The 17,876-nt window shown below is 48.2% G+C and overlaps 1 protein-coding gene across 1 annotated transcript in view; it reads right to left on the minus strand.

The window, feature by feature from the left end:
• Nucleotides 1-5,437: 5,437 nt before the first annotated feature.
• The window catches only part of LOC127006757 (calcium-activated chloride channel regulator 1-like), a 38,415-nt gene continuing 25,976 nt past the window's right edge, over nt 5,438-17,876 (minus strand). The window contains exons 2-4 of the mRNA XM_050877039.1: nt 9,666-10,243; nt 8,308-9,542; nt 5,438-7,604 (exon numbers count right to left, since the gene is read on the minus strand). Coding sequence (XP_050732996.1) covers nt 5,941-7,604; nt 8,308-9,542; nt 9,666-10,243 — 3,477 coding nt within the window. The 3' untranslated portion in view covers nt 5,438-5,940. The remainder of the gene's footprint in view (nt 7,605-8,307; nt 9,543-9,665; nt 10,244-17,876) is intronic.

The following is a 17,876-nucleotide window of genomic DNA, read 5'->3' on the forward strand; positions in this document are numbered from 1 at the left end:
CTTCTGTCCCTCTCTTTTCCTTTTCTATCCAGCCTCCTTTCATAAGCTCCCCATTCCCCTCCCTTACCCCTTCCCTCATTTCTTCCCTTCCATACCCACCCTTTCCCTCCCTTTCCCATACTCCTCCATCCCTCATCATTTCGTCATACCTACCTACCCTTATATCCCTCCAGTTCTATCTACCCTCCTTCCAAGCCTCCCTGTTTCCTATCCTTATCCCTTCCTTTCCTTAAATCCTTCCCTTCCTATGCATCATCGATACCTCCCTATTTCCTCTATCCTCCCTGCCCTCCCCCCATCCCCTCCTACCTGCATCCTCTCCCTCCCCCTTCCCCTCCTCTTCCTCACCCTCAGCCTCTCCCATTCATCTCAGGCATGACGTATGATCGCCTTGTCTCTGCAATGCAAAGCCGCTCCGCTGTGTGTTTAGTCTCGCCAGTAACAACGCCGCGCCTCAATGGTCTAGACCCTCCAAGGCTCGTTATATCGGTGAGCAAATCCCTTCAGTCTGATTCCCCGGTAGTGTGATGACGATGGGTATAGGAAAAGGAGGAGGTGGTGATGGTGATGGTAGTGGTGAAAGAGAAAAGAGGAGAAGGTAGAAATGGGGAGGTAGAAGATACGGTAGAAATCGGCAGGCAGGCAATGATGATGGTGGTGACGGTGGTGAAAGAGAGACAAGAAGGGGTAAAAGCAGTAGAGATGAGGAGGCGGAAGATGCGGCAGGTGAGGTAGCAGCAGGAGAAGGAGTAGCAGTAATATCAGGAGGAGAAGGAGGACGAGGAGAAAGAGGAGGAGGAGGTGAGAAAAGGAATGACAACAGCAATAACAGTGTGATGATGGAGGTGGAGACTCAAGCGATGGTGATGATGGTGCTGGTCTTGCTGGTGGTGAGAGTGAAAGAGAGGTAAGAGGAGGAAGAAGAGGAGGACGAGTCTTAGGAGGAGGAGATGAGAAAGGAACGATAGGAGCCGAGTGGTAGCGGGTGCCGAGATGAGAGTCCGACCGTTTATGAGCGTAGATATGTTTGAGAAGGAGGAGGAGAAGGAAGCGGAGGAGGAGGAAGATTAAAGGAGGGAAGAAGAGAAGGAGATAATACTGCTGCCGGTGCATAAAGATGGAATAATAAAAGGATTATTGTCTTGACCAAATGTATGTCTAGAGAGGAGGAGGAGGAGGTGGAGGAGGCGGGGAGAGGTGAAGAGGTGAGAGGGAAGAGAGAAGAAAGGGAAGCGCGGGAAGACAAAGAAGATGCGGTAGAGGAAGATAACAATGGACTGTAAAGGGACGAAGAGGAGGAGGAGGAAGAAGGAAGAAAGGAAAACAGATAAACGAAAATGGCATTGACGTAAAAGAGAAGCGAGGGAAAAGATAAAGATCACAGCGAAAAAAAAATAAGAAAACTGATTTGGAAAAAAGTACAAAAATCGATTTTTATCCTTTCTAAATAAAAAAAAAACAATGGAAAAAAATAATCTGAAAAAAACTTACACAAAAAACGATTTCCATCCTTTCTAAATAAACACCCCAATAAAAAAATAATAATCTGGAAAAAAAAAATTCCATCCTTTCTAATCTGACCGAAAAAGAAGAAGGAAAAAAAACACACAGGTAAAAGTGAGCGAAGATTTACGAGCAGAAGAAGCCACAAGCTGTTTCACTTAAATGCGTTTTGGGACTCGCTTATTTACGCTTAAAGTTTAACTACGTACAGCAAAATCCGCCCTAACAATCCAGCCGTGTGTCCGCCCGGCATTTGGCAGCGTGATCGGGCTTTCATATCCCTCCTGGGGCTATTACGGGATATTAAGAAAGCAGAGCAGGAGGGAAGGAGGAAAAGAGACGAGGGAAGGAGGAAGTAAGTAGGAGCCAGCAGGAACCAACCAACATCCTAAAACTAGCAAAGGAAGGAGGAAAGAGGAAACGGGAAGGAGGAAACGAGTAGAAGGAAAGGAAAGGGGGAAAAAAGGGACGGAGGAAAAGAGACAATGGAAGGAGGAAACAAGTAGGAGCCAGGAGGAACCAATCAACATCCTAAAACTAGCAAAGGAAGGAGGAAAGAGGAAACGGGAAGGAGGAAACGAGTAGAAGGGAAGGAAAGGAGGAAAGAAGGGAAAGAAACAAGTAGGAACCAGCAGGAATCAACCAGCATACTGAAACTTAGCAGAGGAAGGAGGAAAGGAAGGAAGGGAAGGAGGAGCCAGCAGAGGAGCAGAAACAGGAGGAGAGGAGGAAAGGACGAAACAAGTAGAAGCCAGCAGGAATAAACCAACATCCCGAAACTTAGCAGAGGAAAGGAAAGGAGGAAAGGAGGGACTAAGGAGCCAGCAGGGACCAGCCAAACATCCTGTAACTCCTTGACAACTCCTGAGGTTAGGGTCTTCGCGTCTTCCCACTCCCGCCTGCACCCCCTCACCACCCGGCGCCCTCTCACCGCTTTAAGCTAACACCTCTTTAATCTCTTCACACCCTCACAAACTCCCAAATCTCAAGGTCGAGTGGAAGTCTTTACCTCTCTCTCACCCTCCAGTTAATCCTCCTTCCTCCGAATCGAACGCCACACAACCCTCTCTGCCTTCCTCTAAACCTCCATTCTCAGGTGTATTAGAGCCTGTCTTTTTCCCTCGCCGGCGCAGGTACGAGGTGTTGTAATTAGCGTACAGGTGTGAGAGAGGGCATAGGGGATCGATTTAGATGATGGTGCTGGGTGTGTGTTTACCTGCGTTGGTGTTTGGTATAGTTCTCAGGCTTTCTCTGCAGCAGGTGAAGCGTATTTTGATTAAAGGTAAAAGGTAAAGGTAACAGTGATATCATTTAGGGTCGCCGTGTGGTCTAAGTTTAGTTTTCCTCCGTCTAAACTTTCCCCATTCTGCAGTGCTTGGACCTTATGTGTTTGTGTATTTCGTGTTGTATTGTTATTTGTCTGTTCCTTTCCTTTTTAGTGTTGTGTATAATTGCTTTGCCACATCCTGTTCTCCACTGTTGTAACCGTATGCATTTTCCTTGGTCAGAACTCTCCTAAGGCTGTAGTGTTACGTTCTTTTCTGTTCATATTTTCAAGTCGCATTCCTATTTCGTGGTTCCATTCCTGTACTCTATGGCGTAAAACTTCCTCCCTCCCTCACGTTATATATTTCGCTGTAGTAACCATATATAATAATTTCCTACGTTAGAACTCTCCTTATTATGTAGTTTTGAGTGATTGTTTTGTTTATATTTTCTGTTCATATGTTTATATTTTCTGTTCATATTTTAAAACTTCCCCCCTCCCTCACGTTATATATTTCGCTGTAGTAACCATATATAATAATTTCCGACGCTAGAACTCTCCTTATTATGTAGTTTTGAGTGATCGTTTTGTTTATATTTCAAGTCGCATTCAAGTTCCGCAGTTCCAATTCTTCACTTGATCACGAAAAGCTTCCTCCCTCCCCACAAGAAACTAAGGAGAGAGAGGAGAAATCGATGGGTGTGTCGGGAGAGAAAAACACCTGCGGATGACAGTACCTGGAGGAGAGGGAGGGAGAGGAGGGAAGGAGGATGCGAGGGCGATGGACAGGTGGAAGGGAAGGTGCGGAGGTGTGGATCAGGTAAACTGTGGGAGGTTGTGTGTGTTGAAATGCCGAGGTAGAAAATAGAGGAAATGTCTGTCTCAGGAAGATTGAACCCCTCCATACCATACACATGACCACACACACACACACACACACACAGGAAGAAGAGGGGCGGACAGGGCATACCATTCCACCCTTACCACACACACACACACACACACACACACACACACACACACACACACACACACACTCCGCGGCAACCCTTTGTATCCCGCCCTCCCACCTCTTGTTATTCTGGGTGGTGCGGGGCTACGGTACCTCCTCCTCCTCCTCCTCCTCCTCCTCCTCGTCTGCCAATGCGCCGGTAATGGGGGAAGCGATGGCGACATACATCACCTCCTTCGTCTGCGCCTCCGTCGAATCCTTGGATGTTGCCTCTTGCCTTTTCCTCTTGCTTTGTCACGTCGCGGCGTTCATCAGGAATACTACTGTGCCGGGGAGCTATTGAGAGAGAGAGAGAGAGGGAGAGGGAGAGGGAGACGGTAACACTTCCCTACCGCCGGAAAGGGAGAAGAAGAGTTACATCTGAAGGAAATATTGCACAGGAAATCGATTCACGGAGGAAATGCATAAAAGTCGCGACTGAGAGACATCACAGTGCCGCCGTGACGTGGAACACCTGTAAATCTTGAGGTAAAAAGGAGCGGGGAAAAGGCACGTCAGTTTCTTTACACATGGAGCTGAATATAGCATCAAAGTGGCTACGAAATAAAGTAGTTACGAATCTAAAAGTAATGATAAAGGAAAAGAGTAGAATCCAGGATGAAAAGGGAACTGCATACTAGTGGCAACGAAAATCCATCTATCATTCAAAAAGTAAAAAGGAAGTTAAGAGGGAACCTATTTATTTCTGGTGCCGCTAAAGACAAAGAAGGAACAAAGAACGACAGAGAAAGAACGTTTATCACAGTGACAGGCCACGAGATTAAACAGATATAAATTAAAGATCAAAAGGAGAAGGTAAAAAGACTCAGGAGAAAAAGACATGCACTGAGTTCTCTTCTCGTGGCTCCCAAAACAACTGCATGGGAGAATCAGAAGGGAAAGACATCGCATTGCCTGGCCACGACGTAAGGCAGTCAGTACAGAAGACTCAGAAGAAAAGGACATCGAATGAAACAAGACAGTCAGGTGTTTGAAAAGGAGGAGGCAAAAAAGATCGTACGCCAATGTCCTTTCTTGTGGCGGCTCAGATACTCAGTCATTCACTGCCCCGCTTGGTCCTCTCTTCATCCTTCAGCCTGGCCGCCGCCGCCCACCTCTGCATTAACTAATCACTGTGTGGGGAATAATCCGCTGAAATATGACTTTGCCTCGTGACGGCGGCTTTCCCAGAACTCATCACTTACTATTTCGGCGCTGCGTCTCGTGCTTCTTTCTTTACCTGAGTTACTCCTGCTGAAGCTCCTCTGTGGATCTCGTTTTTCTTTTTATCTCTTTTTTTTCAGATATCTTTTGCGCTTGCTTCTTCTGCTGTCTCTTCTTCGTCTTCTTCGTTTGAGAAAGTCGAGTGGAAAATGTGAGCGTTGTAAACATAGAAGGCAAAATTTGGTGTTTGCTTTTCTTTTTCATTTTTTTTTTTTTTTAGATTTCTTACACTTGCATTCCTGTGCCAATTTTTTCCTCATTATGGTTTTTGTAGCGTAGATTTTTTGGGGTTGTTCCAGGACGCACCCGTTTATGCACTGACGCCCATGTATGTTCTTATTTTTTTTTTTACCTTTTTAATCGAGGATATTCCCATTAATACACTAGCGCTCATGTTCATCTTTCTCTTTTACCTTTTCTCAGCCAGAGGACACACCCATTTATACACCGGCATTCATGATTGTCTTTATTTTACGAAGTTTATCACAGACATACAAGATATATTGAGATCGGTACAGTGGCGGTGGGCGTCGCGGGTCTCGCTGTCCACTGAGGGGCCCCGGCGCCGCTCTACTGCACGAGGACCCCGATGAGAGAACCTAAACTATACAATTATGACTAGATGTGAGCAAAGCTTACAACCAACAACATTCTGTACAACATGGAATTGTTATTATTATTATTTTTTTGCTCCATACACTGGACACTTATGTTACGTACACAACAAAGTCTTATCATCGTACGTTGAAAAAACTCCATACAAAAGAGGACCCGAAGGATACAGTGGGGAGGAAGGGAAGGAGGGGAGGGGGGCGGGTGTCGGGGGGCGGGGCGTGTGAAGGGAGGGGGGCGATGAAGCCGATGACGACAATGATATTCACACTTAAAGCGCTTTCATCCTTTTCTTTCCGTGGGGGGGAAGGGATGCGGGAGGGTGAAGGGGGTGCGGGGACACTCACACTTGAGTCACATTACGACGCTTCGGCTCCACAGACGCTGTGGTGACTGTGGTGGCGGCAGCGGCGACGGCTGCGGCGCGGGCGGCCAGCGGGGGTTTAGGGGCCACAGGGGGCGGGACCTTTGACCTGACGGGGGCCTGGCTGGTGGCGGGGACGGCCTCCTCGGGGACCGGGGCGTACATGGGGGGCTGGGGCTGGGCCTGGGTGTAGGCGATCTCTCCGACGAAGGACGGCATCTCTGCGGGGTAGTTGGCGGGGTCGACAGGGTAAGACATTTCCGAAGGTTGGGAGGCGATTTCGTGCGTGTAGGCGGTAGAGGCCTGGGAGGATTGGGAGGAGAGGCCGGGGGTGTAGGGGGGAAGCTCCTCCTGGCTGTAGCCTGGGTGATATGGGTACGGGTAGGGCACGTAGGCCTCTGTGGTGTAGGGCGGCTGATAGGCTGGAGGATCCGAGTGGGTGGTGGAGGGAGTCTGCGAGCTGGGGTAGGAGTGGGTGCCGGTTAGGGTCACGTCGGGAAAGGGCTCCTGCATGTTTTGGTAGTGTTGGAGGGAGCCTGCCGCTTCCAGCAGCGGCCCGCTCGTCATGGACACCCGCCGCTCGTGCTCCTGCAACAGCTTTGAGACGCCCCACGACTGGATGGGCGAGAGTGGCCTGCCGTCCTTGGCGGTAGAGGCCTCGCCCTCTTTGACGACGCTGTCTTGCGAGTCGTGAGTCTCGTCTTGGTCTACCATTAGCGACGAGTTGGTCTTGATGATGACGCTGCGGTTAGCCTCCATTTTCTCGCTCTCCTGCTTGTGGTGGTGGCGGCGGCGCCGCGCCACGTGGCAGTAGCAGAAGGTGGCCAACACCGCCACGATGATGAGGAAGCCGCCCACTGACCCCACGATGACCGCCATGTCCTCCAGGCTGATGCCGGCCACCCGCACCGGCTGCGTGACGCTGCGGCCCTGCGGCTCCGTTAGGTCGTTGGTGGGAGCGGCCGTGTGGGCGATGGTGACGGGCGGCGGCGTGGTGGGCGGCCGCGGCACCCACATGGACGCGATGTTACTCACGCCGCCGCGGTTGTCCGCCTCGTCCACGGCACGAATGGCCACGTACACGATCTGGTCGTAGCGGTCCGTCTGGATAGCCACGGCCTGCTCGGTGCCCACCAGCACGGGCACGGGCATGCCGCTCACGCGGTCCCCGTCGAAGGCCTTGGCTTCGCCCCACGAGTCTGCCAGCACCGCCTCGTAGTGGTGGGCGCGGTTCCAGTCATAGTCATCACCGGGGGCAGTCCAGCGCAGGGACACCTCGCGGGTGGTGAGGTTGACAAAGGCGCGCAGGTCAAGGATGCGGTTGGGCGGCACTATGTCCCGCTGTGGCTGCTCGAGGTCCTTGGAGGGCGGCGCCGCCACCACCTCCAGCACGCCATAGATGACTGACCGCTGGAAGGCCTGCACGGGCTTCACGTGCTCGTACTTGATCTTGCTGCCGCAGCACGGGATACTGTTCTTGTCGGCATACATGCGTCCGTGGCGCGTGAAGGCGTCGTTTATGGGCGCCAGGGCGAGGCCGCTGTTGTGGTCGATGGCGACGCTGAGCTGGTAGTGGCCTGGTCCGCCTCGGAGGCTCGGCAGGTAGCGGGAATACACGCCGTCGCCCTGCGTGATGTCTGGGTCTGGGGGCAAAAAACGGAACGATGACTCTCACATGCAGGCGCTCAAGGCAGGGTGAAGGCAGACAGACAGGTGAATAGAGAGGCAGAGACAGGCTGATGATTCTATGCTAAGTATTAGGTTTGGATTCTCCCAAAAAGAATTATCGCTCATATATCATTGACGTGTGTGTGTGTGTGTGTGTGTGTGTGTGTGTGTGTGTTTGCGCGCACTCGTATGTGAATGTCTGCATGTCTGTGTGCGTGTGTGTGTGTGTGTGTGTGTGCGTGTGCGTGTGTGTGTGAGTGTGTGTGTAAGGAGAGAGAGAGAGAGAGAGAGAGAGAGAGAGAGTGTTAAGGGACGGGTAGCTGGGTAAGGAGTATGAAGTTATGTACTTATTCTCGAGCAAAGCCTCGCCTTTTCACAAGAGTCCATAATGAAAAGTCCTAAAGAATAACAAACACTCGCACACTGAATGAACGTAACCTTCAATGAATTAACAATGAGCAGTCTTTTGACGGAGAGTCGGGAATGTGTGTGTGTATATATATATATATATATATATATATATATATATATATATATATATATATATATATATATATATATATGTATGGAATATATTTTAGCAATACAAGCACAGACATTTCTATGAATACGTTGAAGTGCTAAGGGGTGGGAAGGTGACGGAGGGAGGAGCAAAATGTGTGACCATGGGACACTCACCGCCGAAGCCGCTGTCGTAGAGGTCGACGAGCACCGGGTGGTAGGCGCTGCCATTGGTGTCGGTGCCGAGGCGCTGCAGCTCCGCTGTGACCTTGGCGTTGATGACGGGCACCTCGCCGTCCTTCACCTCGGCGTAGATGATGACGGGCAGCGACGGGTCCGACGCGTTGATGACGTTGTTGGCGGCGCTGGTCCAGAGGCGGAGGCTGATCTTGCGGGCGCCGCTCTCCTTGGCCGACACCTGGATGTGCAGCCCCTGGTGGGAGTCGGCGCGGTTTTCCACGCGGTACCGCCACTTGCCACGCTCCGCCTGCAGGATGTTGACGAAGATCACGTTGGCGTCGCCGTCTTCCTCCTGCATGTTGACGGAGGAGGTCACCTTTCCTGAGGGCGCCGTCAGCTCCACAGTGTTGCCCACGTGGTTCAGGTCGTAGTAGTAGATGGACAGCCGCGCGTCGGCCCCGAGCGAGTCGTCGAGGGTGAAGGATCCTTCAGACATGGAAGCGATGCCGCCGGGGAAGGCGCGGCTGTGAATGATGACGGGCGTGCCGGGCGCCGCCGGAGGCTCGCTGCGTCGTACGGCCGCCAGCAGTGCGTCCATCAGGGCCACCATCATGCTCACCTTGGAGTCGTTGCCGACGCCTTCGTCCATTACCGAGAAAGAAGAACCACGCGTCGCCGACACAACGGACTGCAGTGTGTCAGTGGCAGTGCCTCCTCCACCGCGTCGTTCCGTGACCGGGTACAGCACCGTGTCCACCCGCACCTCGCGGCTTGTGGCCAGACGCTGCATCTCTTCTACTTCCCTCTGGTGCGCCGCGCCCTTGCCGGTGGTCACCAGAATAATCGTGGCACCCGCAGCGCCTGCAGGGTCTGCGTCTAGGGCGCGCAGGGCCTCCTGGATGGCGCACAGAAGACACTTATTGCTCTCCGGCACTGGCGAAGGATTGCGGGGCAGCGATGAGCCCACGCGTTGCCGCACGTCTGTCTGGGAATCCATCCTGGAGAGCGGCGCGGCGGTGCGGGCCACGGAGTTGAAGACCACCAGGGCTACGTGGTCTCCGTCAGGCACGTCGTAAACCACCACGCGACGCACGGCCTTGCGCACGAACTCCCATCGCCGCTGCATGTTCATGACGGCCGTGTCCTCCACCACCAGCACGATGCGCGCCGCGCTCTCCTGCACGAAGTTGAGCGCCGGCAGCAGCGCTGCGCTGGCGTTACCCGGGCTGTTCCTGGAGACAATATTGGAAATACATAAATATGGCGTCGTGGATCTGAATGCAAAGCAAAACTCAATACTCATAACTCAACGATTTTTACAAAAGTGTGACTGTGGCTGGGATTCAGTGGCTTACCTTCCCCCGATAAAGTCTTGAGACTGAAGGATGATGTCCCAGGCTGGCCGGCCGTTGCACTGGGCGTTGTGCTTGGTGGGTGCCTCGGGGGTGTGGGCCGCCGTGGCACAGAAGGGCACCGGCTTGGAGTCCCTCACGGAGCAGGTGTTGGGCCGCGGGACGGTGGTCTTGGGGTCACGAAAGGTGGTCGGGTACACATCGTCGTCGGGGAAGCCCCTCTCCTCAAACACGCCCCACCGGAACTTGACCCACTCAGCCAGGAGGAGGCGGGAGGCGTAGGCGTAGGTGTCGTTGGTGGTGGCGATCAGCAGGTCGCCGCCCATCTGGATGTAGTCGCCCTGGCGGCCGCAGCTCTGGCTCTGCTGGGCCCACGGCCGCGGCCCAAACACCGGGTGGGAGCTGGTGACGCGTATGTGTGCCTCGGTGGGGGCTGCGGCGGCGGCGGTGAGGGGGTTTAGCAGGGAGCACGTGAGGGCGTCGGTGCGCCACGTCCTCGGCAGCGCCACCGTCACCTCCCTCAGCGACGCTCGCCCGCCCGTGGCCGACCACAGCATCCCCGAGAACTCCGACAGCACACTCTGCAAGGACAAGAGAGACTCGTCAGCGTTGGTCGCCGCCTCTGTGCTTCAAGATTTGCATAATGTCGTCTGAGCCCCGCTGTTACCGCGCCCGTGAGAGCACAGTTTGTAGGCGGGGATCCCGGGGCCCCGCCGCCACCACACTCATCTGTATAATATCCGATAACCCCGAGACCCGCCGGGGTGAATAAAACGGAGAGAGAGAGAGAGAGAGAGAGAGAGAGAGAGAGAGAGAGAGAGAGAGAGAGAGAGAGAGAGAGAGAGAGAGAGAGGCAGGCGTGTGGCGCTCGTGGACTATGGGTTCGTACGGGTGTTAGGTGATCGTCGGGGCAGATGTGGGCGGGCAGGATCGAAGGGTGGGCGGGAAGGGTCGCGGCGGGGCGGGGAGGGTTAGATAATCACACACAGACCGCCGGTACCCCACAATGGCCTCCATCTGGCCGCGCTAACGGGAAATTAGTCTCCGTGGCTGTTTCTCCCCTCCCAAGTGGCTTCCTCCCTCCCCTTACTGACCGAGACCCTCCCTTACCCCCCCTAACTAACTACGACCTTCCCTTTCCTTCCCCTCACTGACCGAGACCCTCCCTTACCCCCCCTAACTAACCACGATCTTCCCTTTCCTTCCCCTTACTGACCAAGACCCTCCCTTACCCCCCTAACTAACCACGACCTTCCCTTTCCTTCCCCTTACTGACCAAGACCCTCCCTTACCCCCCCTAACTAACCACGACCTTCCTTTTCCTTCCCCTTACTGACCAAGACCCTCCCTTACCCTCCCCTTCCTTACTACGACCTTCCCCTTGCCGTCCCCTTCCCTATTTCGACCTTCCCTTGGCTTCCCTATACTGACAACGACCCTCCTTTTGTCTCCCCTAACTGTCCCCTACCCTCCACTCTCCTCCTCCCCTTACTGGTCACCTCTCCCCTTTTCCCCTGCACTGATTTCCCCCCTGGAGGGCGGACTCCGCTTCCCTCCCCTGCCGTTCCCTCTCGTCCCCTCCATCTTGCACTTCCTCACGTGCGGGGCGTCACAAGTTCTCACGCCGTCACAGTTGAACCAATGACGCTACACTGGGTTACTGGGCTTTGTGTGTGTGTGTGTGTGTGTGTGTGTGTATGTGTGTTCAGTAAGTTGAGTAAAGTGTTCTCTAAATGATCCTTCTTCTCGTTCTCTTTCTCTCTAGTGTGTAGCTAAACGAGTTTGCTTGGTATTTCTTTCTTCTTATGTGTGTCAAAATAATACGGTATCTGTTTTTTACGTATATTTTCTATGGTTTGCTAATATGAAGAAAGATATATTTAGCTCTCTATTTGAAGTTTTAGTCAACCCAAATTTGAGACTCGCTTTTTTACGGAACATTTTTTATTTCTCTCATCACTGCCTCATTATTTGTTTTCAACCCCATTTGCCACATCGGGAACGAAAAATCGGCTCTAAAAATACCGAAGTTTTACACACATTAATAGGAACATGACTGATAGCGCTGCGTGGTTCATTTCTCTCGTCTTTTGATCGTCTCAGCAACGTCACATTTCTTGCCCCTTACGATCTCTTATTTAACGCTTCTAAGTTGAATGCCTTTACCTCGATGCAAATAGATACACCAACAAACAAGCAAACAAACATGAACTTCACGCCTCTACACGGACTGACACACCCAAAACACGTACACACAAACACAGATACACACATATATACACACGCACTGTCATCCCCACACCACATCCCCTTTATCGAACTCACACACACACACACACACACACACACACACACACACACACACACACACACACTAGCACAAACACATCCTCCCCTTCAAGCCTCCCACACCCACACCCACATACACACACAAACATACATACACACAGTCATCCCTGCACCCACACTCTCTTAACCTCCCTCCCCATACATACACAAACACACACACACGTCCTTCCCTTTAACTGACCCTCCCACTCCCTCCTTCCACCACACTAACAGACACAGAAAACCTCCAAACCTCCCCCACACTTACTTTACTTGTCCCGTCTCGCCTCGCCTCTCGCCTCTTGCCGCCAGTAAGATATTTGCCTCCCTTGCCTTCCTCCCCGCGCCTCGGCCCTGAGATAGCTACGAGAGGACTTACCAATTACGAGTTTCGCCTAAGCAGTCAGGGTCGAAGACAGACACACAATTCCACCTCCACTTAGCATTCATGAACCCCCTAACAGGTTGAGAGACTCGCTCCCCCCCGAGAGAGAGAGAGAGAGAGAGAGAGAGAGAGAGAGAGAGAGAGAGAGAGAGTGAGAGAGGATAGGGTTGTTATTTCTACGTCAGTTCTGGTATCCAAAGGGAGTTATCTATTTGGAGAGGTCATTGTTTTTCTCTCTCTCTCTCTCTCTCTCTCTCTCTCTCTCTCTCTCTCTCTCTCTCTCTCTTCGTTCATTCCTTATATAAAAACCTGTATTTTTTTTGCTAAGTCTTCCGTTAGTTCCCTATTATTGCTTTTTTGTCCGTGTAACGTTTTTTTTTTGTATTTCTTTTAGTCTTATTTATCCACTTTTTTGGTCTCATTGTATTTCATCCCGTAAATTTCCCTTTCCTCTTTCCTCCGTACATTTATAATCATTCCCTGGTGCTCTACAAATCCATCTTTTTTTTTTTGAGAGTGGGTGTATATAATTTTTTCCACTTCCGTTTGTACCCTAAGTATGCTGTCTGTCTCCTTTTTTTGTGTGTGTGTGTTATTTTTAGGTTTCATTAAAAAGTCGTACTCTTTCACAATTATCAAATCCCGCTTCTTCCTCGCTTTCATTTCCGTTTTCTATTTTTTTCTTTTTTCTTTTTTTTTTACCCGCCGACTTCTGCTTTCTTTCTTTCCTCGCTCTCTCTCCCGGGATCTCGTAAGCTATCTCCTGTTGTATTTTTCCTTTGCTATTTTTAGGTTTCATTTAAAAGTCATGTTGTTTCACTATTATCAAATCCATCTTCTTCTTCTTCACCTTCTTCTATTCCGTGTTCGTTTCCCGGCCGGCTACATATGTCTTCTCTTAGTATTTTTTTTTGTTATTTTTTTGCTTCCATTTAAAAAGTCTTGTTATTTCGCTGTTACCAAATCCCTCTTCTTCTTCTTCTTCTTCGCCTTCTTATTCTATTCCGTGTTCGTTTCCCGGCCGGCTCCATCTGTCTTGTTTCTTAGTATTTTTGTTTTGTTATTTTTAGCTTCCATTTAAAAAGTCGTGATATTTCGCTATTATCAAATCCCTCTTCTTCTTCTTATTATTATTATTATTATTATTATTATTATAGCCAGTTTTTGCCTCCCGCCGGGTTCCTCTCCTTTCTTTCCTCGCGTTCTCTCCTAAGCTATCTCCTTTTATACATACATTTTATTTTTATTTTTAGGTTTCGTCAAAAAGTCAAGTTGTTTCGCCATTATCAAATCCCTCTTCTTCTTCCTCGCCTTCTTCTCCAATCCGTTTTTTGCTTCCCTCCGGCTCCTCCTCCACCTTTCTTTCCTCGCCTCCTCTCCCGGGATCTCCTTAGCTTCAACGGAGGCATAAAATAATACAGTATTTTGCCCCCTCCAGAAAACTGTGCAAACTTAGGAATAAAGTAAGTCCACATTTTCTCCCAGAGTTCATAATCCCTAACTTGGGGAGATACTTTTTTCCTCACCACCTCTTTCTCTCCCTTCGATCTTTTTCCTCCGCCCTGCTGCGTTAATAGTAGCGGGAGAGAGAGAGAGAGAGAGAGAGAGAGAGAGAGAGAGAGAGAGAGAGAGAGAGAGAGGGGGTAAGAGAATGAGAGAAAAAATGGGAAGAAGGAATGAACTAATGAATAAACGGAAAAAATGAAGAAATTAGAAAAAGAAATGAATACCCGAGAGAGAGAGAGAGAGAGAGAGAGAGAGAGAGAGAGAGAGAGAGAGAGAGAGAGGTCATCTAGCATTCCCCAGGTACTCTCACTAAACTAAAAGGAAAACTCCCACACGTAAATTGAATTATGAGGAAACTTTAGGGTGAGAATGTTGGCATAAGGTCGACGCGTCTCCCAAACCTCGCCACTTAAAAGAGAGGGCGAAAAAAATAAATTAAACGTAGGATAGGAGCGAAGGAAAAAATAATCGTAGAAGGAAAAAGTAATCGTAGAGAAGGAAAAAAAATAATCGTTGAGAATGAAAACAGAGAGACCGAAAAAAATAATCGTAGGTAAAGAAGAGAACGCAAAAGTAATCGTAGAGAAGGAAAAAGTAATCGCAGAAAAGGAAAAAAGTAATCGTAGTGAAGGAGCAAGTTATCGTAGAGAAGGAAAAAAATAATCATCGGAAAGAAAAGAAGGAAAACACAATCATAGGGGAAGAAGAGAATGGAAAAATAATCGAAGAGAAAGAACAAAAAAACAAAGACAAGGGAAAAAATAATCGTTGAGAAGGAAGAGAAGGAAAAAATAAAGTAGACGCTCCCAAAAAAAAAACCTAGAAAAGAGGAAAAAAATGGTGCGGATAATTTCGAGTTTGTTGACCAGAAAGACATAAAGTTGAGAGCGAGTTCCCCAGCTGGTTCATCCTGCCACTTGTTCCCATTAATCTACTTAAATACACTCAACGCGCGTCACTCATATTAATAGCTAGAAATTGTATTATTAAGGACTGCAACTGCGGGTGTTATACTGGAAGAGTTGCAGTGGTTGTGGTGATGACGGTGATGATGGTGATGATGATGGTGGTGGTGATAATAACAGTGAGAAGAAAAGAGAAGAATAAAAAGGAAAAGAAATAGGAGTAAAAGAAGAAGAAAAAAGGAAAAGAAGAATAAGTGGTAGAATAAAAGAAAAAGAAGATGACGAAGAAGAAGAAGAAAAAAAACGAAAAAGAAAAAGAAATAGAAGATGAAAGGAAAAAGAAATACAATAATAATAATAATAATAATAATAATAATAATAATAATAATAATAATAATAATAATAATAATTATAATAATAAAAAGTGATGATAATAACAACAACAACAACAACAACAACAAGAAAAACAACGTAATTCAAATCAGCATCCATCAAAGCATTTCAGATTCGTAGAAAAAAATGCGTATATATAAAACTGTAATCGATAAAATGGTAATAATTTTTTTTGTATGATTTAAATTTAGCTTTTTTCGGTTAGAGTACGTTCGGTCGAGGCCACAAAGCAGAGTAGTGTGACGTGTTGAAGGTATTTAGGGAAGCGTCTAGTCACCTCGCAACCCAAATATTTAAGAATCCAAGCCTTTTCCTTGAGTTTGAAGCGTCTAGTCTCCATAGAACCCAAATATGTTAGAATCCAAGCCTTTTCCTTGAGTTTGAAGCGTCTAGTCACCTCGGAACCCAAATATTTAAGAATCCAAGCCTTTTCCTTGAGTTTGAAGCGTCTAGTCACCTCGGAACCCAAATATGTTAGAATCCGAGCCACTTCCTTGAGTTTGAAGGGTCTAGTAACCTTAGAACTCATATATTTTTACATCGATGCTTTTTTTTAATCCGAAGCGTCGTTACCTCAAAGCACAAATAGTTTAGAATCGAAGCCATTTTCCTAAGTTTCTACGGTCCAATGTCTATATTTTCAACTTCGGAATGAGTTGGATTTTATTTCAGTTTAATTATCTCGATAGCTTTACATTATATATTGACTCTTGTTCTTTGCTTTGTTATGGATTGCTTGCGAAAGTTTAATTAATATCTATTTTGGGTACTATTTGTTAATTATTGATATTCCGGTTCGTTTTACGTAATCCTTGCCTGTGAGGTCATCCGGGTTCTCTCTCTCTCTCTCTCTCTCTCTCTCTCTCTCTCTCTCTCTCTCTCTCTCTCTCTCTCTCTCAAAATTATTATCATTTCGGGCATTTCGCAAACTTTTGATCCTTCTCGCGTTAATTATTATACTGCACGTTATTTTTTTTATCCATATCATTGTTGAATATTTATGAGAGATACGCAGCTTGTTAGGCATATTTTATTTTTTTTGTAATCCAGCGTTTTCGATATTTGATTTGTCATTGATGCCCCCATTTTTTTTTTCAAACCAGATTTCCATTTAAAAATTATAAAGTCCGGCTCGCGGATGAAAATTGGAACGTCACAGATTTGAATTGAATGGATGCGGTGGTTTTATTATTTGTGTTATTTTTCTTCCTTTTTTTTCATTTTGATTTGGGTCGGGATATCACTTGGAAATTCCTTTAAAGTGTTGAGGGGTGAAGGATGTCGGTTAGGATTCTGCACAGACGGGTTTCGTCCTACTCGTCAGGATATCACTTGCAAATTCCTATAATGTGTTGAAAAGTGAAGGATATCAGTTAGGATTCTGCACAGATGGCTTTTCTTTTTTCGATTTTTTCATACTCGTAAGGATATCACTTGCAAAATCCTATAATGTGTTGAAAAGTGAAGGATATCAGTTAGGATTCTGCACAGATGGCTTTTCTTTTTTCGATTTTTTCATACTCGTAAGGATATCACTTGCAAAATCCTATAATGTGTTGAAAAGTTAAGGATATCAGTTAGGATTCTGCACAAGGATAGTTTTTTTCGATATTTTCATACTCGTAAGGATATCACTTAAAAATTCCTTTAAAGTGTTGAGGAGTGAAGGTTATTGGTAAGGATTCTGCGCTAGGATCAATAGGATACTCATTTCCATATTGCCCTGCACTTCTTTTTTTATCACCTCAATCTTTCTCTCCCTCCTTATCTCCTTTTCCTCTCTAATTATTCTTCCACACTTAACCCTTCTCTTTTCTCCCTCTCCTTCACCCTTTTCCTTATCTCAATCTCTTCCTCCCTTTCTCGTTACCCTCCCTCACTTAACCCACCTCCCGATTTCGGTCTCTCTATCTCTCTTTATCTCAATCTCTCCCTCCCTCCCTCTTTTTCCCTCTCATTATCCACCCTTATTCAGCCCACCTCCTGATCTCTCCCTTTCTTTCCTCCCTTCCTGCTGACCTATCTATCATTCATCCCTCCCCTGCTGTTTTAACCACTCACCTTTCTCTCCCTTTCTTCCTTTCCTCTCTTCTCTGTTCCTTCCTTCCCTCCCTCCCTATCTTGCCTTTCTTTCTGCAAGCTTACCTCCTCTTCTTTTCCTTCCTTCCCCTGCTGTTAATTCACCTTTCTCTCCCTCTCTTCCTTCCCACCCTCCCAAGTTCCTTCTCTCCCTTCCTCCTTTCCTTCCTTTCTTCTAGCTTACCTCCTCCTCTATTCCTCTATTCCTTAACTCCCTTCCTTTCCCTGCTGTTAACTCATCTTTCTCTCCCTCTCTCTTCCTTCCCACCCTCCCAAGTTCCTTCCTTCCCTTCCTTCCCTCCCTCCCTTCCTTTCCTCCCTTTACTGGCAGCGGAGTTTAAACTTATTCTCACACGTCTGGTCATAAATTTCCCACCTTTTTACTGATATATTGCTACACCTGTCTCCCCCGTGCCCACCTTTTTTAATGTATACAGTTACCTACCTTCCTCTCCTGCCCCATACCTGGTCCACCTGCCTCACCTACCTGCCTGCCTGCTACCTCTCTCTCACCTGTGAAGTCACCCTCTTATCTGCCCGTAAAATCTCTCCCCTTTTGACTTTTTTTTTTCATTTTTGGGATGAATGGTAATTGACTGACTAACTCTCTCTCTCTCT

The sequence above is a fragment of the Eriocheir sinensis genome, chromosome 33 (genome assembly GCF_024679095.1).
Source record: "Eriocheir sinensis breed Jianghai 21 chromosome 33, ASM2467909v1, whole genome shotgun sequence".
Classification (NCBI taxonomy): domain Eukaryota; kingdom Metazoa; phylum Arthropoda; class Malacostraca; order Decapoda; family Varunidae; genus Eriocheir; species Eriocheir sinensis.